Below are 18,126 nucleotides of genomic sequence, written 5' to 3'. Positions count from 1 at the left end.
ATTTATTTTCAGAAACAGTTTTCTGAAAATGTTTTTGTGACCGCAATACCTGTATCCATCCCTTAAAAACATTAACCATGGTGTTACTACAGTAACCAGTATTTTATAAATGATATTTGCTGTAAAACCATAGTAATAAAACAGGAAAACTAAAACTATGGTAATAAAAAGAAGCATAATTATTCTACCAAAAACATTTTAATTTTACTATTACTACTAAATAGATGGATCTCCTCTAAACAAGACAAAAATACTCAATAAAAAAAGATGTACACAGTACTCACGTGCAGTGGTTCTCGAAGGACAAAATCACAGGATACTCTGATGTCACGAATGCGGTTTCTTTAATTCCCTGGATGACATCCTGTACATGTCATTAATTAATCTGTTTTTATACTTTTCCCACTTATTACTGTTTTTCAGTGAAAACATGTACCGTACTTACTGATACAGCACTGATACCTGCTCATGTATTACTGTATATTAACTTACTAATCACAAGGTTACCCAGAAAATACAAAACATATCAGTAGTTAGTATGATGCAATTGACATCCTTTATAGTCTCTTAGTCAGTATTCTGTGTGAAAGTGCAGCATATAAGTATAAAATACATGGAGAATGCATATAGTGTTTCAACAAAGCAGGGAAGGTTTGGGTTAGGTTTGGGGTTAGGTTTGGTGTAAGATTAGGTTTAGGGGTTAGGATTAGGGTTAGGTTTAGGGGTTTGGTGTAGGTTTAGGGTTAGGTTTAGGGGTTTGGTGTAGGGTTAGGTTTAGGGATTTGGTGTAGGGTTAGGTTAAGGGATTTGGTGTAAGATTAGGGTTAGATTTAGGGTTAGATTTGGTGTAGGTTTATGTTTAGGGGTTTGGTGTAGGTTTAGGGGTTTAGTGTAGGGTTAGGTTTAGGGGTTTGGTGTAGGGTTAGGTTTAGGGATTTGTTGTAAGATTAGGGTTAGGTTTAGGGGTTTGGTGTAGGTTTAGGGTTAGGTTTAGGGATTTGGTGTAAGATTAGGGTTAGGTTTAGGGGTTTGGTGTAAGATTAGGGTTAGGTTTAGGGGTTTGGTGTAAGATTAGGGTTAGGTTTAGGGGTTTAGTGTAGGGTTAGGTTTAGGGATTTGTTGTAAGATTAGGGTTAGGTTTAGGGGTTTGGTGTAAGATTAGGGTTAGGTTTAGGGGTTTAGTGTAGGGTTAGGTTTAGGGATTTGTTGTAAGATTAGGGTTAGGTTTAGGGGTTTGGTGTAGGTTTAGGGTTAGGTTTAGGGATTTGGTGTAAGATTAGGGTTAGGTTTAGGGGTTTGGTGTAGGTTTAGGGTTAGGTTTAGGGATTTGGTGTAAGATTAGTGTTAGGTTTAGGGGTTTGGTGTAAGATTAGGGTTAGGTTTAGGGATTTGTTGTAAGATTAGGGTTAGGTTTAGGGGTTTGGTGTAGGTTTAGGTTTGGGGTTAGGTTTAGGGGTTTAGTGTAGGGTTAGGTTTAGGCAAGGCAAGGCAAGGCAAGGCAAGTTTATTTATATAGCACATTTCATACACAATGGTAATTCAAAGTGCTTTACATAGAAGAAATTAAAATAAGAATAAAAAAAATAAGAATAATTGAAACAGTTTAGAATAAAATAAAATCAAATAAAATCCAGTAAAACAGTCGGACACACAGTGGCACAGTGCTCATTCAGTAAATGCACAGCTAAACAGATGTGTTTTGAGTCTGGATTTGAACGTGACTACTGTAGGAGCACATCTGATCTCTTCTGGAAGCTGTTCCAGCTGCGGCTGGCATAATAGCTAAAAGCAGACTCACCTTGCTTAGCGTGAACCCTTGGTATTTCTAGCTGATGTGATCCTAATGATCTGAGTGATCTGTTGGGTTTATATTCAGTGAGCATATCTGCAATATATTGAGGTCCTAGCCCATTGAGTGATTTATATACCAGTAATATACTTTAAAATCAATCCTAAATGTAACTGGGAGCCAGTGTAAAGACATGAGGACTGGTGTGATATGTTCATATTTTCTGGTTCTGCTCAGAATCCTGGCAGCAGCGTTCTGTATGAGCTGCAACTGTCTTATGGTCTTTTTGGGAAGGCCAGTGAGGAGTCCATTACAATAATCCACCCTGCTGGTGATGAAAGCATGCACAAGTTTCTCTAGGTCTTGACTGGAAACAAAGCATCTAACTCTTGCAATATTTTTCAGATGATAGTATGCTGATTTAGTTATTGTTTTGACATGACTACTGAAACTAAGGTCTGACTCTAGAGACACACCAAGATTCCTGACTTGATTTTTAGTTGTATGACCCCTAGCGTCAAGGTATGCATTCACCTTGAGAACTTCATCTTTGTTTCCAAACACAATGACTTCAGTTTTGTCTTTGTTTAACTGAAGAAAGTTTTGGCACATCCAACTGTTAACTTCATCAATGCATTGGCACAGGGAGTCAATGGGGCTGTAATCGTTAGGTGATAGGGCTAAGTAGATCTGTGTGTCGTCTGCATAGCTGTGGTAAGCAATTTGGTTCTTTCTCATTATTTGGCTCATTGGGAGCATATACAGGTTGAATAGGAGTGGCGCAAGAATTGAGCCTTGAGGAACTCCGCATGTCATGGACGTCCACTCAGACTTATGGTCTCCTATACTCACATAATAACCTCTCCCTTCTAAGTATGACCTGAACCATTTTAGGACCATCCCAGAAAGCCCCACCCAGTTTTCCAGCCTGTCAAGAAGTATGTTGTGATCGACAGTGTCAAATGCAGCACTGAGGTCGAGTAGTACCAGTACTGATAATTTGCCTGTATCAGTATTTAAGCGAATATCGTTTATTATCTTTATGAGCTGTCTCTGTGCTGTGATGCGATCGGAAACCAGATTGAAAATTGTCAAAGTATCCATTTAAGTTCAAGAATTCGTTCAGCTGATTGAAGACAACTTTTTCAATGATCTTGCCTATGAAAGGAAGATTTGAGATCGGTCTATAGTTGCTTAATATGGTCTTATCCAGATTGCTCTTTTTCAAGAGGGGCTTGACAACTGCAGTTTTCAGGGAGTTTAGAAAACTCCCAGAGAGAAGTGAGGAGTTTATCACTTCTAGGAGATCTGCTTCTAAACAGTTGAACACACTTTTGAAAAAAGATGTGGGAAGTGCATCAAGGGCGCAGGTTGATGTTTTAAGGTGCTGTACGGTTTCTTCCAAAATTTTGCCATCAATTTCTTTGAAATCAGACAAGCACAACTCAAGGATGTGCTGATCACCTTTCTGATATTATTGATTTTTTCAGAGATGAAAGAAGCAAACTCACTGCACTTGCTGTCTGAGAGCATTTCACTGGGAATCTGGCTTGGGGGGTTTGTCAGTCTCTCTACAGTCGCAAAAAGAGTGCGTGTGTTGTTTAAGTTGCTGTTTATAATATTCGAGAAGAAGGTCTGTCTAGCTTTGCCTAGTTCCATATTAAAAGCATGGATGCTGTCTTTGTAGATGTTATAATGGACTACAAGTTTAGGGATTTGTTGTAAGATTAGGGTTAGGTTTAGGGATTTGGTGTAATATTAGTGTTAGGTTTAGGGGTTTGGTGTAAGATTAGTGTTAGGTTTAGGGATTTGGTGTAAGATTAGTGTTAGGTTTAGGGGTTTGGTGTAAGATTAGGGTTAGGTTTAGGGGTTTTGTGTAGGGTTAGGTTTAGGGTTAGGGATTTGGTGTAGGTTTAGTGGTATGGAGTAGGGTTAGGTTTGGGGTTAGGTTTAGGGTTAGGTTTAGGGGTTTAGTGTAGGGTTAGGTTTAGGGATTTGTTGTAAGATTAGGGTTAGGTTTAGGTTTAGGGGTTTGGTGTAGGTTTATTGATTTGGTGTAAGATTAATGTTAGGTTTAGGTTTAGGTTTGGTGTTAGGTTTAGGGATTTGGTGTAAGATTAGTGTTAGGGGTTTGATTTAGGGTTAGGTTTGGTGTAGGTTTAGGGATTTGGTGTAAGATTAGTGTTAGGTTTAGGTTTAGGGTTAGGTTTGGTGTTAGGTTTAGGGTCAGGTTTAGGGCCAGGTTTAGGATCAAGTTTAGGGCCAGATTTAGGCTTAGGGGTTGGTGTAGGGTGTCTGTGGAACTCTAATTTAACAATAAACATGTTGATGCCCCTATACTGTATGGTAGTATTTAATCAGGGGTGCAAATAGCATCTATATAATAAGAAGATGCTTTTTTTGCTATTTACACTAAGCATTAAAGTCTCTGACTTTGTTATTTATTTTATACTTATAAGCTGCACATTCACACAGTGTCATGAGAACCTATAAAGGATGCACTTTGCACCTTACTAGCTATTGTTATCTTTTTTTTATCTCTAAGTTCATTGTTAGGGAAAAAAAAATGTAAAGAGGCTAATAAGCAAGGGTAAGAAATCAGCAAACGAAAGCCAAATAAATACCTTATAAGTCCATAACTAGTCCAATTATTAGTTATTAATTGCTATCTAATTTCTCGCCCCTAAAATAAAGTGTTGCCGGTAATATATACCGAAATGACACTCAATCACTGAATAATCTCTACAGATGTTAAAGTGCTGTTCACCTTGAAGAGCACATCGGTGCACATGGCTTTTCCGTGAGTGACAATGGGCTCCTGATCTTCACCTTTTCCATCCCAGCAGTCCAACTCCACACACCTGACAAGAAAAAAACCCACATCGCTTAAAAACATAAAACACATTCAAAAACATGCTTTAGATGCAGCTTAGTAGCTTTGGGAGCCTGGAGTTGACACATACAATATTCTTGCTCAATCTCTCCTTCATTTGGTCATTAGAATTGAAAGTCTTTAACATTTTAGCATATATTCTGCTTCATATAATTAAATGATTTACACTATATTCAGTGCCATCCAGATCAGTAGAAAATGTCATATTTGAATGTACACAGGTGAAAGTTTCATGACATTTCTAACCATTTAAATGTCCTTTAACTCATGATTTCATAAGTATTGTATAATGTTATATTGTTCGATAATGACTTAAAGTTATTATATTGCTTTATAAAATGTCAAGTACCAAGTTTTGTAAAAATTTGCACACACACAAAAAAAAAATAACATTTATAAATTTGCATCACTCATTTCAACGACAACAGAATAATATTCACTACCGGCAGCCAGACAGCAGCACCTGTCTGTACATCTCTACCGATGACTTCCCTCCAAACTGTCTGCCGGTCAGGTATGTGTTGTGAGACGAGTTGATGAAGTAGTGAGACAGCGGCTGATCCATCTCCTGATAAACCTCCAACCGATCCAGAAACACTGGAGCATTCTCATCAGACATCAGAAACCGACAGAACCCGTCACATGACATCACACCTGCACAGATCACTTCATTCATTCATACACAACTCAGATGATCAAGACAGCCCAATATATATTTTTGAGTCTTACTAAGATGGCACAGGAGCAACTGAGCACCAGGTGGCGCTCAAATGTCACAAAAATGTGTTTGCATAACGAGAACATGAAGCAGAGGAGATGTTGTGTCACTCTAAAGGGGTTTATTTGGTTTATTAACAGCACATCGAAAGAATAAATAATCATGAATGTCACAGACCTTTTCTCTTGAGTTTCTCATCAGGTTCGAATCGCTCAATGATTTGAAGAGCACGTTTAGAGTCATAGAACGGGAATAAAATCTCATTCAGGCGAGGATCACGCTGATTCTATACAAGTGAAACAAGTAACAAGAATTTCTGTTTAATAAATATTTGTGCGAAGTAAAAAAGATATAGCACTTCATTACGCATGCATGGTACTGTGATGGTATCGGATGGTGCCACTTTGACATAAAGTGGCAAGAAAAAGTATGTGAACCCTTTGGAATGAGCTGGTTTTCATTTCAATTGAATTAATTGCTCATAAAATGTGATCTCATCTTCATCAAAGTCACAAGTATAGACAAACACAATGTGCTTAAGCTAACAACACACATACAATTATAATCCTTCATGCCTTTATTGAACAAATGTTATTTAACATTCATAGTCCTGTGGAAAAAATAACTAACCCCAAGGCTAAAGATGACAAAAAAAAGCTCATTAGCATCATGAGTTTGCAAACCTGGCATCCAATTATGGTAACAAAATTGGAGGTGTGGGCTAGAGCTACTCTAACTTATAAAAAGCACAATTTTGAGTTTGCTATTCGCAAGAAGCATCTGCTGACGTGGACCATGGCTTGCAAAAAAGAGATTTCAGAAAACCTATTATTAATTATTATTGCTTTGCATAAAACTGGAAAGGATTACAGAGTTATCTTGAAGAGTTTAGATATTCATCTGTCCACAGTGAGACAAACTGTCTATAAAGGATATGATTTAGTACTATAGGTACTCTCTCTAGAAGTGGCCGTTAGATATTCATCTGTACACAGTGAGACAAACTGTCTGTAAATGGAGATGATTTAGTACTATAGGTACTCTCTCTAGAAGTGGCCGTTAGATATTCATCTGTACACAGTGAGACAAACTGTCTGTAAATGGAGATGATTTAGTACTATAGGTACTCTCTCTAGAAGTGGCCGTTAGATATTCATCTGTCCACAGTGAGACAAACTGTCTATAAATGGAGATGATTTAGTACTATAGGTACTCTCTCTAGAAGTGGCCGTTAGATATTCATCTGTACACAGTGAGACAAACTGTCTGTAAATGGAGATGATTTAGTACTATAGATACTCTCACTAGATATGGCTGTTAGATATTCATCTGTGCACAGTGAGACAAACTGTCTATAAATGGAGGTGATTTAGTACTATAGATACTCTCACTAGATATGGCTGTTAGATATTCATCTGTGCACAGTGAGACAAACTGTCTATAAATGGAGGTGATTTAGTACTATAGATACTCTCTCTAGAAGTGGCCGTTAGATGTTCATCTGTCTACAGTTAGACAAACTGTCTATAAATGGAGATGATTTAGTACTATAGGTACTCTCACTAGAAGTGGCCATTAGATATTCATCTGTTCACAGTTAGACAAACTGTCTATAAATGTAGATGATTTAGTACTATAGGTACTCTCTCTAGAAGTGGCCATTAGATATTCATCTGTCCACAGTGAGACAAACTGTCTATAAAGGAGATGATTTAGTACTATAGGTACTCTCACTATAAGTGGCCGTTAAATATTCATCTGTCCACAGTGAGACAAACTGTCTATAATGGAGATGATTTAGTACTATAGGTACTCTCTCTAGAAGTGGCCGTCCAGCCAAGATGACTCAAAGGGCACAACGCAGAATGATCAATGAGGTACCAAAGAGCCCTAGAGTGACAGATAAAGACTTGAAGGAATCATTGCAACTGGTTAACATCTCTGTTCATGAGTCTATTATATGGAAAACATCAAACAGGTATGGTGTTCATGGCAGGACATAATGAAGGAAGCTGCTGTTTTCCAACAAAAACATTGAAATCATTGGTTATTCTCTACTTCTGATGTCAAAATGTAAATGGTCATGGAGAAATACAGGCTATACAGCTTAAATGATACACAGAAGTGTATACTCCGTTACAAATACACTACGTTTTAACAGAAGATTTAATGTAAGTGCTTTTATAAAATTGTAAGGTTTCAAAAATTTGACTCGTTGTGAAGTGAAGCACAGCAAAACAGCAAAAAAGTATGTAAACACACTTGCAGGAACAAAGAGAGCAAAACAATGCAAAAACAAAACAAAAGCATTATTATGCATGATCTCATGTTTTATATTGTGACATTCTGTCATTCAAGGTGTGTTAACAGTAATGCATGCTGCATGCTTCCTTTCTACAGCAATCAGATGTGATGGTTTCTCTGAAAGAGCTTAATGGACATTTTATGAACGTCCATTGAGTAAACATGCCATCAGGGACAGGACACAGCCGTGAAACTGGGACATTCACATGCAACAGGCAGGAAACCAACAGGAAAATGCATCAATAAAATCACTTACTTCATTCAGAAAGTGGACTAACTGCTCTACGCTTAAATAATCGCTTTTGTCTCCCCTGCTGAAAGAAATGCAGCACATGATAGATTTAATCTCCTTCTGTCTCTACAGCATATAGGTACAATCCTACAGCATATTCATATTTATTTTAGTTACTATGAAAAACTTTATTTGCATGCTTACTGTTTCTTAAACAGAACTTCAATATCGGTTCTGGGACAAATCTTCTGCGTAAGACTGTAGAACTTATCAAAGGTAAAAATGTCATGTTCAATATCATCGTTCTGTAAACAAATGATAAAACAAAGAGCAATATGTCATTAAAAACAGCTTTCATGCCAAAAGTTAAATGAAAGCTACTGTGCAGTCAGTGTGGCCCACATACAGCTCAAATCAATACTGTTTAGTATAGTGTTACAATTACATAATGATTAATACAGTACATCTGTCCTGAAGTTAAAACGGATCGAATCATGTTTAAAGGGGTCAAACTCGGTACTGTTAAAATTTACCTTTCCACTGGGTAATCCAAGATCTTTTAGAGCATGGAAAATCCCCTTCTCAGTTTTACCTGAAGCAAAAGTTCTTGTGATACTGTAGAAAATTAGACACAAGTCATGGTTTAATATCCTCAAGCTAGACATACAGTCTAGACACTTTAGTCACATTTAAAAAAGGTCGTAGAGTACCTCCTCACAGGTATCTTTCCATTCACATTGGTCAAAAATGACAACCGCAACCAACTACAGGGAAACAAATTAACAGCAAAGGAGAAAACTGGATATGAAATCTTTAAACCATCCACACAAAACGCATTAAGACGATGTAATCACTGAGGTGAATTATATCCAGTGCTAGGTAGTCACGGATTACATGTAATCTGTATTATGTAGTCATATTACAACATAAAGTACTTTTAATTGGATTACATTACATTTTAAATACTCATAATCAGATTACAGTTGCGCACACAGACCTGATAATGAAATACACTGAAGATGGAGCGGTAATTCACACATAATAGGGTACATGATTCAATTTTATCCTACTCAACAAAATTATAATGTCGTGGTGAATTGTTTTTCACCTTTAGGGCTTCCGTAGTAATACTGTACGTACAAGATTACAATCCAAAATGTATATACCCAGCACTGCTTGTATCTCTATTATATCAGCGGGTGGCACTCACTGTTTTGTCAGGCAGGTCGTCGGGCACAGGTTATTTGCTCGAGAGTTATGAATCAATGACCGTAAACCATCCGCCCAAAGCTGTAAATACACAGATAAAAATACCGGGGTAAAATGAACAATTATTGTCGAACTAAAAAATACTTAACCTCTGTAAAGCATGTACATTTTACTAGTTTGGCTTTGGTATCAGACATCTTTTCCGAAAATTCTGTCAACATTTTCTCACCCTCATGTTGTTCCAAATCCATATGATTTGTTTCTTCCATGAAACATAAAAAGGAGACTGTTCACGCTGCTCTTTTCCATACAATGAAATAGTACAGTGACCATTTGCTGTGTGTGTTACTGTCTATTCAAAGTCTTCTGAAGCCATTTAATAGCTTTATGTGACAAAAAGAGCTAAATTTAAGTAGTTATTCACTGACAAACTTTCCCTCCGCCAAAGCTCTCGAAACCTATTAGCAAAGCTTTTTCAAAACATCTTTTGTGTCCTTCATATGATAGAAAGTCATATGGGTTTGGAATGACATGAGGGTGAGTAAATAGTGACATCATTTTCATTTTCAGAAGAACTATTCATTTAAAATGAAGTAGATTGAAAGAAACTATAAATGTTATTATAATATTAAGGTTGCATGACTGAATGGTAGATTTATACTGATGTTAGATGTGCTGTAAACATACAGTATTGACATCTTATAAACACACTTTTCTCTCTCAGTGCTCAATGTGAGTCAGAGTTTTATGAGTGCGCTATTTTTACACAATATTGAAGGATATTAAAGAACACCACTGCTAGCACTCTAATGCTAGTTCTCCTAGCGGATATATAATAATGAATCGAGCACATGTTTTAGACAAAACATGGGGTGAGACGGCAGCTGCTTGAGGTTCAACACAAGTGCACACTTCCCAGGGGTCATCAATGGTCCCTTGGGAGGGCAGATAAAACCATTAGTGTTTGAGGACACAGAGTTAGGAATTAGACAGTGAGGCTGATGACCTTGCTTGGGGGGGAATGTGTGAGTTTTCATGAGATATGAGACAAAACATGTCCGACAATTTCACCTGCCATTAGTTTTAAAAATAGCAACATATTCACTCTAAATTAATTAAAGATGATCTGTAAAATGTTCTTAACATAAGGTTAGCTGTAGGTTGATTTTCGAAAAATTTATTTGTTTGTTGGAGCATCCCGACTTGGTCCTATTACAGTATCAAGCTAGCAACACTGATGCTGCATTCAATAAATGCAATGCAAAATCTATATTATTTTGTTGACACCATGAGATCTTCTGTCTGATGGTGGTGACAAATCAATATATGTAGTTGACAATCAATTTTGAACCATTTTTAAAATGTTATTCTCAATTAATTCATAAAAAAAGTTATTTAACCCTTTAAGCTCGGATAGGCCCACGATAAAAATTTTTTTTAAAAATATTAACAACTACAGTCTTGAGCATACAACCGGCCCATTTGTTTTACACTCAGACAAAAAAATTGTGAGTAATAGTAATAGTCTTTGAAAATGATGTTGGTGTTGCCACATTTTCGCTTATAAATACAAAATAAATAAACGGAGCATATAATATCACATACCATTATTTAGAGTCTGTGATTATCTTTCAAACGAGTCCACACACAAGATAATCAGATGTACAGATCATTAGATAATCCACATGAAGCATAATGTTACATATGACCACCAGGAGATGGCGCCAAATACATGACACAGAATCAATGATGACTCAAATGACACAGAATGAAACTCATTCTGTGAAATCTCATGACTAAAATCATGTCTGCATGCTATGCAAACCTTTAGTCATTGTTGTGTTTGCATGTGTAATTAGTGCTTATGTACAATTATTATATTTTATTTGTTTGGAGATGTTTTTGGACAATAGGATCAATTATATTTGTAATGCTGTAACTTTTGATTGCTTTGTCGTATCGACACAAAATGTTCCTCAGATACAGATGACATGATTGGGAACAAAACATTAGCTGTTTTTCTGAGCTTCCTTATTTACACCCAGAGATATCTAATGTCAAATAAGAAAAATACGAAAATAAAGTAAATGTTTGGCTATTTTTTAGCTGTGATTTTTCAGCAGTTTCTAAGGCTGAGAATGAAAATGTTTTTCTTAACAATGATACCAAACCCTCCTTGTTTTCATTTGTTTTGTCGAGTCATAAGCCTTTAATTTTGGGTATGCCAATGAAACTGAAAATGTTTAAAAACAACTTTAGAGCTTAAAGGTTTAACTGAAATCTTTGACATGACAGTTCGCATAACTTTGCAAAAATAAAACGTTTATTTTGACAACTTGTCTGGGAATGCTTGTGTTACCTTGGCAGTGCTAATGTTTTGCGCGACTATGTACATGAAGCTTAGGTTGACCAGATCTGTGCCGCTGCATATGCAGATGATCCGACTCTCCAGGTTACTTTCACATTTATCTGTGGCGTCCAATGCAGAAATAATCTTTGGGTCCTACAGAGAGAGGGAGAGATGAGGGTATAAAACAGATTTCATATTTATTAGAGCCATCAGAATCAACGCATGCAATGAATTAAAAATGTTTTTTTTTACGCGATTAATGCGTTCATCGTTAATATTTAAACACTGGTGTGAAGGGCGACCGTACAAGCTTAGCATCCGCGGCGGTCCCATAGACATTCTATGGGCTGTACTGTTGTAACATGCTAGTTGAATGATACGCTCAGTCCTATGATAGAGGTTGTTATCTCAGTAAATAAAATAATCTCTGACCGTGCTTCTCTGTCAGTGATAAAATGATGGCGAAAGAAGCTCTTAGCGCTACTTGATATACAAAACAAATCCAGATGGGACTTGTGACCGAAATTTAGAAAACAAGTATTTTTCAGGCTATGTAAGGCTGCCCTGACGCGAATCATGAACCTAGCTTCAGGAAAGCGGATAGCCACAGTCTACCGGCAGATTAATATCGTGGAGGATGAGAGTTTAAGGGATTTAATGCACATTGCAATGAATATGAAACCTGTCGGGACTATTTCTTTCAATTAGTCAAACTCCCAATTAGACTTTGAGAAATGTTAAATTTTACTTGAATTGGTGATATTTTAGTGCATTTCTATCTTTATATATGTTTGGAAAATGCTAATAAAGCATTATGTTGTTACATATTATATTGTTTTCTTCCTAAAATGGAAATAAATACATTTTGACAAGAAAAGAAGTACTGTAAATATAATGTCAAACTTACAAAATGTGCGATTAATCGCGAATAACTACAAATATAATGTGATTAATCGCGATTAAAATACAATACAAATACAAAAGCACAAGGACCTTTGAAATATTTACATTGAGAAAGACTAGTTCATAATTTTACATTTAATAGCTAAAATATGTAATATTGTTACAATTGTTACAATGTATAGGGGTAATTGTAACACTTGATATAAATGACACTAACTCGCTGTATCTCAGAAAAAGTAAACTGTTCAAATATATATATATTATTGCTATTTTAATAATAAACAAATAATTGAATAAAACAATATTGCTGACTAGTTTCACCTTTATATGATATTAATTAATCAGATTATACCAACATTTAGCATGGTATGCATTTTCTAAACTATTGTTCTATGTTGTTTCTATGGTAACAGTTTTACCTTCGGTATACTTGTCTCACGTATGCTGTTGATTAGGGAACACTCCAAAACTTGACCCTCCTGTGAAACGGACAAGAGACTGTGAATGATAAGACATCACATTCTTTAATCTGATCAGATGTGTTACATAGTTTAAGTTTGTAATGGAATGCAAGTGTACTGCACACTGAACATTATGCACTGAACTTTGCCTACTATTTTTTTATTAAATATGTGAAAGAGTATGCAGTATGCAATGGCAAATGTTGTAAACTGAAGTATGCTAGACAGTATGTCCTCACATAACATTTACATTTATGCATTTGGCAGACGCTTTTATCCAAAGTGACTTACAGTGCACTTATTACAGGGACAATCCCCCCCGGAGCAACCTGGAGTTAAGTGCCTTGCTCAAGGACACAATGGTGGTGGCTGTGGGGATCAAACCAGCGACCTTCTGATTACCAGTTATGTGCTTTAGCCCACTACACCACCACCACTCCACACATAACATCACTATGGAGTTTGGAATGGCATACTACTCTTACAATCAATTCATACTATGTCACATGTTTAACCCCCCTATGGTCTTAAGATACTGCACCCTCCTTTTGTGTTTTGGGTCATTTTTGACCCGTATTGAAAACCATTCAAAATGCATGACTTCTTGATTAGTGTAAAACGACACTAAACACCCCCCTCGGGGAAATCGGTTTTATAGTGGTCCCAAAATGTATAATATATAAGTTGAATTTATAAAGAAGTAGAATTAAAAGATAAAATCACTCACTTTTGGTATTTTACAATATCTGAACTATATAACAACAATTTCTACATTTATTCTGCTGGTAGTTGCAACGGTCCATGTAAAGCTTTACAATGTATTTATCAGACCATACCAATCCAAATGCAAAAATAGAAAAATGGTTGGAAACTTTCATTTTAAATGATTCCAGTTACTTCAAGAATGGATAATTTATCTTTTTTTTTACTTTTGAAAATTGTAACTTTAGAGATGTGTATATAGATAGAATTGACTCCTTGCCAATTTCTAATTTATTTATTTATTTATTTTTGTGTCTAGCCCAAGTGTGCCGCACAAGCCCTCAAAATTGAAGCCAAAACGTCTCGATCGCCCCCCTGGTGGCTGGTCGTAGTATAGGTCATAAACCCCGCCTCCCCATGTTATTCAACGGGAGGTGAGACCAAATAAACAATTAAATTACACTTCACATATCTTTTTTCCAAAGATAGTTTCTGTCATTTACTGTAGTTTCTGTCACGTTGATGTCATTTCAAGTGTTTGTTTTCAAAATAAGTTTGTTTTTAGTTATTTGATCCTATAAAAACGGTGCTGTGACATCATGATTGACAGCTGTGATTGACAGGTTCTCTGAGCGAAGTAGTCACTGAAGCACTAACTGACATTTTTTCGGGATCATCGGAGGACTGAGGAGATTGGAGCTTTAAATTTAATATCTAAATTTCTATAATTAATTATTTCACACCGTCATAAGTCAAAAGTCAAAAGTGCAGGGGCGTGTGCTTGCGATTGAGTCAGCGAGAGTGAGGGCGGGGCCTTGATTTCGCGGCTTTACTTCCTGCTCACTACTGCGCAGGTCTGGTCCCGAAATCGCAACTGCGCAGACTCAAGTCCCAAGATGTCAGCGCCATATCGGGACACTGGCGGCTTCAGTTCTCACCAATGGAAAAGAGCGAAGGGGCGTCGGCCATCTTTTTTTACAATCTATGGTTTAGCCACTTGCGTCGTGGGCTGTACCACTAGGGTACACTGTGGTGTGGGTTAGGGAACTAACTGCTTACTACTGCATGAACGTTGAAGAGTTTAAATGTCCAGTTACAATATAAAAAATAAAAACGATTATTTAGAATTTTTTTGGGGAGTCTGAAATCAAGACTTCCAATTTATTCATCCCAATAGAAATGGAAGGAATACAAGAAAATGTATAGAAATGATACATCAATATACTACTATAGTAGTAAAAGTAGTACGAGTATGAGTATGATATTCCAAGCATAGCCACAGACTAATCGACTAAATACTAGAAACTCGAATGCTTTAAATTCTCACACTTTTATTACCTTTCCTTCACTTTTCCAGCTGAGAAAGAATCCGAAAGCATCCACTTTGATAAAACAGTTTGGTTCGAACACAAATGGATCCTGCACGGGGGAATAAAACAAAACATGTACACCATAATAAGCCAACTTTGATCGTTTGGCATCACTTTAAAACTATAAGAGACCTTGATGCATTTGGTGCGTTTAACTGAAATATTCATAGTCCTTTAAGCCCATCATCTTGTTTACAACTTAATTATAGAATGATCCACTCATACAGTAACAGCGTCTATGGGAAATTTCCTCTGTCTCAAATAGGAAAATAAAAACAGACTCTTTATTTATCTTCCACTGAATTAACGCTCCTTGTTGCATCTTGGGAAGAAATAAACACAGTAAAATAAACCACCTTCATAATGTCAACAAAATCATAATTCTCCTCCCACTGCAATTCAGCATTCAAAAGCGGCAAAGACCAAAAATTAGGCTGATTTTCACTTGATATCAATAGCGAGAGACCCTCAAGTCCTCATGGGAAATCTGTGTGCTGGTTTAACAGCTCGAGTTCAGTCTGTGACACATCGTTCATGAGAATCCAGCCTTTCAGAAAACTTATATTCCAAGATAAACTTCTCCGGCCCGACCGAAGATCCCCAAGGGACGAGATTCTTTGAGAACACAGATGGTCACAATATCCTCCGTGATTAAAGAGCATCTCCAGAGCAAGAACATCATCTTTGTGAATGAACGCTGACTTTTCTTTAAAGACAGAAACTTGGAAGACTTAATGATAGTATGTTTAGAACAGCCAATAAATTAGATTTCATTTGGCCTAGTAATAGTAGAGTCAACAACATGTCTGTACATGCGTTTGTTCTTCATTGTGACATTATGTTTATGACAATTAAACACCAAATTCTCATTACTGCAATTTGTACGGATGTTTAACCTTTATTATTATTCTCAAAGGTGATTATTATCAGATTAACCTTCCTGTAATGCAGACAAAAAAATGCTGTTATCCAGTGGATTTCTGTTAAACTGCATGAGTACATATTTCTTTGGGTTGTTTATTATGGTAAGGAACAAAAGCCCATTTGAAAAGTAGCTAAAAAAAAAAATGCAATTAATGCAAACATTATTATATTTCTTTTAAAGTATTCTCTTCCAGGTTAAAACTTCATTCTGAAGACAAATCTGAGAAATATTCATACCTCATCAAACCTGTCAAAATATGCCCCGTCCTGCATGAAGAGTGGAACAGGCCTCAGCCAGTTGAACTCGTACGGTTTTGCCATATGACCTACAGGATGAAAGCCCACCATACATCTATATAATAAGCGTTTACAGTGGAGATTAAATCTGAGATGCATCAATATAATGGCTCACTCCTGCATGGGAGGTCCATATATATAGACCAGAGCCCCCGGACGACTCCACTTCCCATAGAGTCCCGCCCAAAACAAGCTTGGATCTACAGAGGATGACTGTTTTGTTTGGATTTTTTTCCAATCAGCAATAAATCAGTGCCTGCCCACTTTTTCAACCTTTTTGGTTCCGGAAGTGTTTTTTTATAACAAATAGGGATTTGCACCGATGTATCGGCTGCTGATATTTATCAGCATTTTACTGACCAAGTTAAAACCATCACCATACTGGTAATAAGCATAAAAATGCTGATATGAAAAACCAATAGTTGATTTATAATTAATTAGTAACACACTTTGTAAAAACAATCCAGTAATACAAATAGCCACAATATGATGAATTGTTGGCGCTCCTAAGAACATTCAATATTACATTTTTATTCTGTCTCGATTTCACGTTTATGTGGGAAAAAACACCATAAATGGACGTGCCGGTTGTGAAAACGGGACTTACCTATAATTGTTAATGATGAGGGAAACCATTCAAAATGCTTTGAAACCAGCAGACTTTGACTTTAGAGATATCGGTATGATATCCATTAATTCTGCATGATTGATGGATTTAAAGGGGTCATGTCACGAGGACATGTAAGAGCTCTTTCTACAATGAAAACATTTTTAAAAAATGTCAGAACTCAAAACATAATCCCCAATGCAATAAAAGCATTTCAATCAGGAAGACTTGCAGACTTGAGTGAAATTTTAAGATGACATTTACTTGATGAATATAAAACAGAAAAGTAATGTCTCTCTCTTTGGCGTAGGCCCCGAGAATTTGTTCTCAGAACCGTCACATTCTGCCGGAGATAGGAGGCAGGGGCGAGGAGCCTACCCCCGTGCAGGACGGGACTCAACAGGTGGTGGTGGGGTGGAGGAGGTTGCTGTGTTAGCACACTGAAACAGCAATATGATAGATTGTGAGCAGACTAATAAAGCAATGGCTTACATGTAATTGGCTGGGAATTACCCCGCTAATGGTGCAATGATGTACAGCTGCTAGTCGTCCCGCTAGAACTACGCTGCGCTTACATTTAATGGAACCAAGTTGCAAAAATGCCTCATTCTCTACATCCGCCACTTCCCTACATCATTTGGGGAACATTAGTCCATGACCGCCTCTACAGCTCAAAAACAACCATGCCTAATTTTACATCAACCCACCCTTGCCCACCGGTGCTTCAGTTCGTACACAAATGGCACTTTTCCGCTGCACGTTACGGTTCGACTCAACTCAATTCGCTTTACTTTTCTGAGCTTGCATTTCCACTGCTGTTTAGTGCCGCCTCAATGTCGGTGGGATTATAGGCTGATCGTCATAGTTGCACCGCCTCTACTGCCGTGACATCATCTTAAATGTGACACAAAACAATAAACAATAACACAACCGCTAGCTGTTAGCTACTAGCTCATTGTGCTGCATAAAGCAGTTGTTGCATGTTGATTTTACACAAGTGTAACAGTTAAATTGGCCTGGTTGTTTTATATGCAAGCTTCTAGTAGCTGGTCAACTAAATAAAGTGAAGCTTTCAAGCGGAGTATAGAGTTAACGTAACAAAACGTACCATCCTCCATCGTGGACTCCAGGCGTGGCCGAGACCAGGGCACTCTCCATCCCATTGATCGCCGGTTTGGATAGCGTCCATTTGGTCGAACCACTTCCGCTTTTCCTTGATGGTTCTGTAGTCACTTTTTTTTTTTTTTTTTTACTTTTCCCTACACTATTGGTTGGTCCGGTGGTTGCCACTTCCTGAAATTTTTCATTTAGTTTGTTAAACCACGGTGTGGTTTTGCACACAGCATTTCTTTTTACAATTTGAAAGT

General features: G+C 37.0%; 1 protein-coding gene across 1 annotated transcript in view; it reads right to left on the bottom strand.

The window, feature by feature from the left end:
- Window positions 1-16,199, bottom strand: part of LOC127657389 (1-phosphatidylinositol 4,5-bisphosphate phosphodiesterase beta-4) — a 47,383-nt gene extending 31,184 nt beyond the window's left edge. The window contains exons 1-13 of the mRNA XM_052146151.1: window positions 16,093-16,199; window positions 14,900-14,980; window positions 12,818-12,877; window positions 11,505-11,648; window positions 9,147-9,226; window positions 8,647-8,700; window positions 8,470-8,551; window positions 8,141-8,241; window positions 7,961-8,018; window positions 5,578-5,686; window positions 5,126-5,336; window positions 4,557-4,650; window positions 285-364 (exon numbers count right to left, since the gene is read on the bottom strand). Of these exons, the coding sequence (XP_052002111.1) occupies window positions 285-364; window positions 4,557-4,650; window positions 5,126-5,336; window positions 5,578-5,686; window positions 7,961-8,018; window positions 8,141-8,241; window positions 8,470-8,551; window positions 8,647-8,700; window positions 9,147-9,226; window positions 11,505-11,648; window positions 12,818-12,877; window positions 14,900-14,980; window positions 16,093-16,176 (1,238 nt within the window). The 5' untranslated portion in view covers window positions 16,177-16,199. The remainder of the gene's footprint in view (window positions 1-284; window positions 365-4,556; window positions 4,651-5,125; window positions 5,337-5,577; window positions 5,687-7,960; window positions 8,019-8,140; window positions 8,242-8,469; window positions 8,552-8,646; window positions 8,701-9,146; window positions 9,227-11,504; window positions 11,649-12,817; window positions 12,878-14,899; window positions 14,981-16,092) is intronic.
- Window positions 16,200-18,126: the final 1,927 nt, after the last annotated feature.

The sequence above is a fragment of the Xyrauchen texanus genome, chromosome 16 (genome assembly GCF_025860055.1).
Source record: "Xyrauchen texanus isolate HMW12.3.18 chromosome 16, RBS_HiC_50CHRs, whole genome shotgun sequence".
Taxonomy (NCBI): Eukaryota; Metazoa; Chordata; class Actinopteri; order Cypriniformes; family Catostomidae; genus Xyrauchen; species Xyrauchen texanus.
This window is presented reverse-complemented; position numbering and strand designations above follow the sequence as displayed.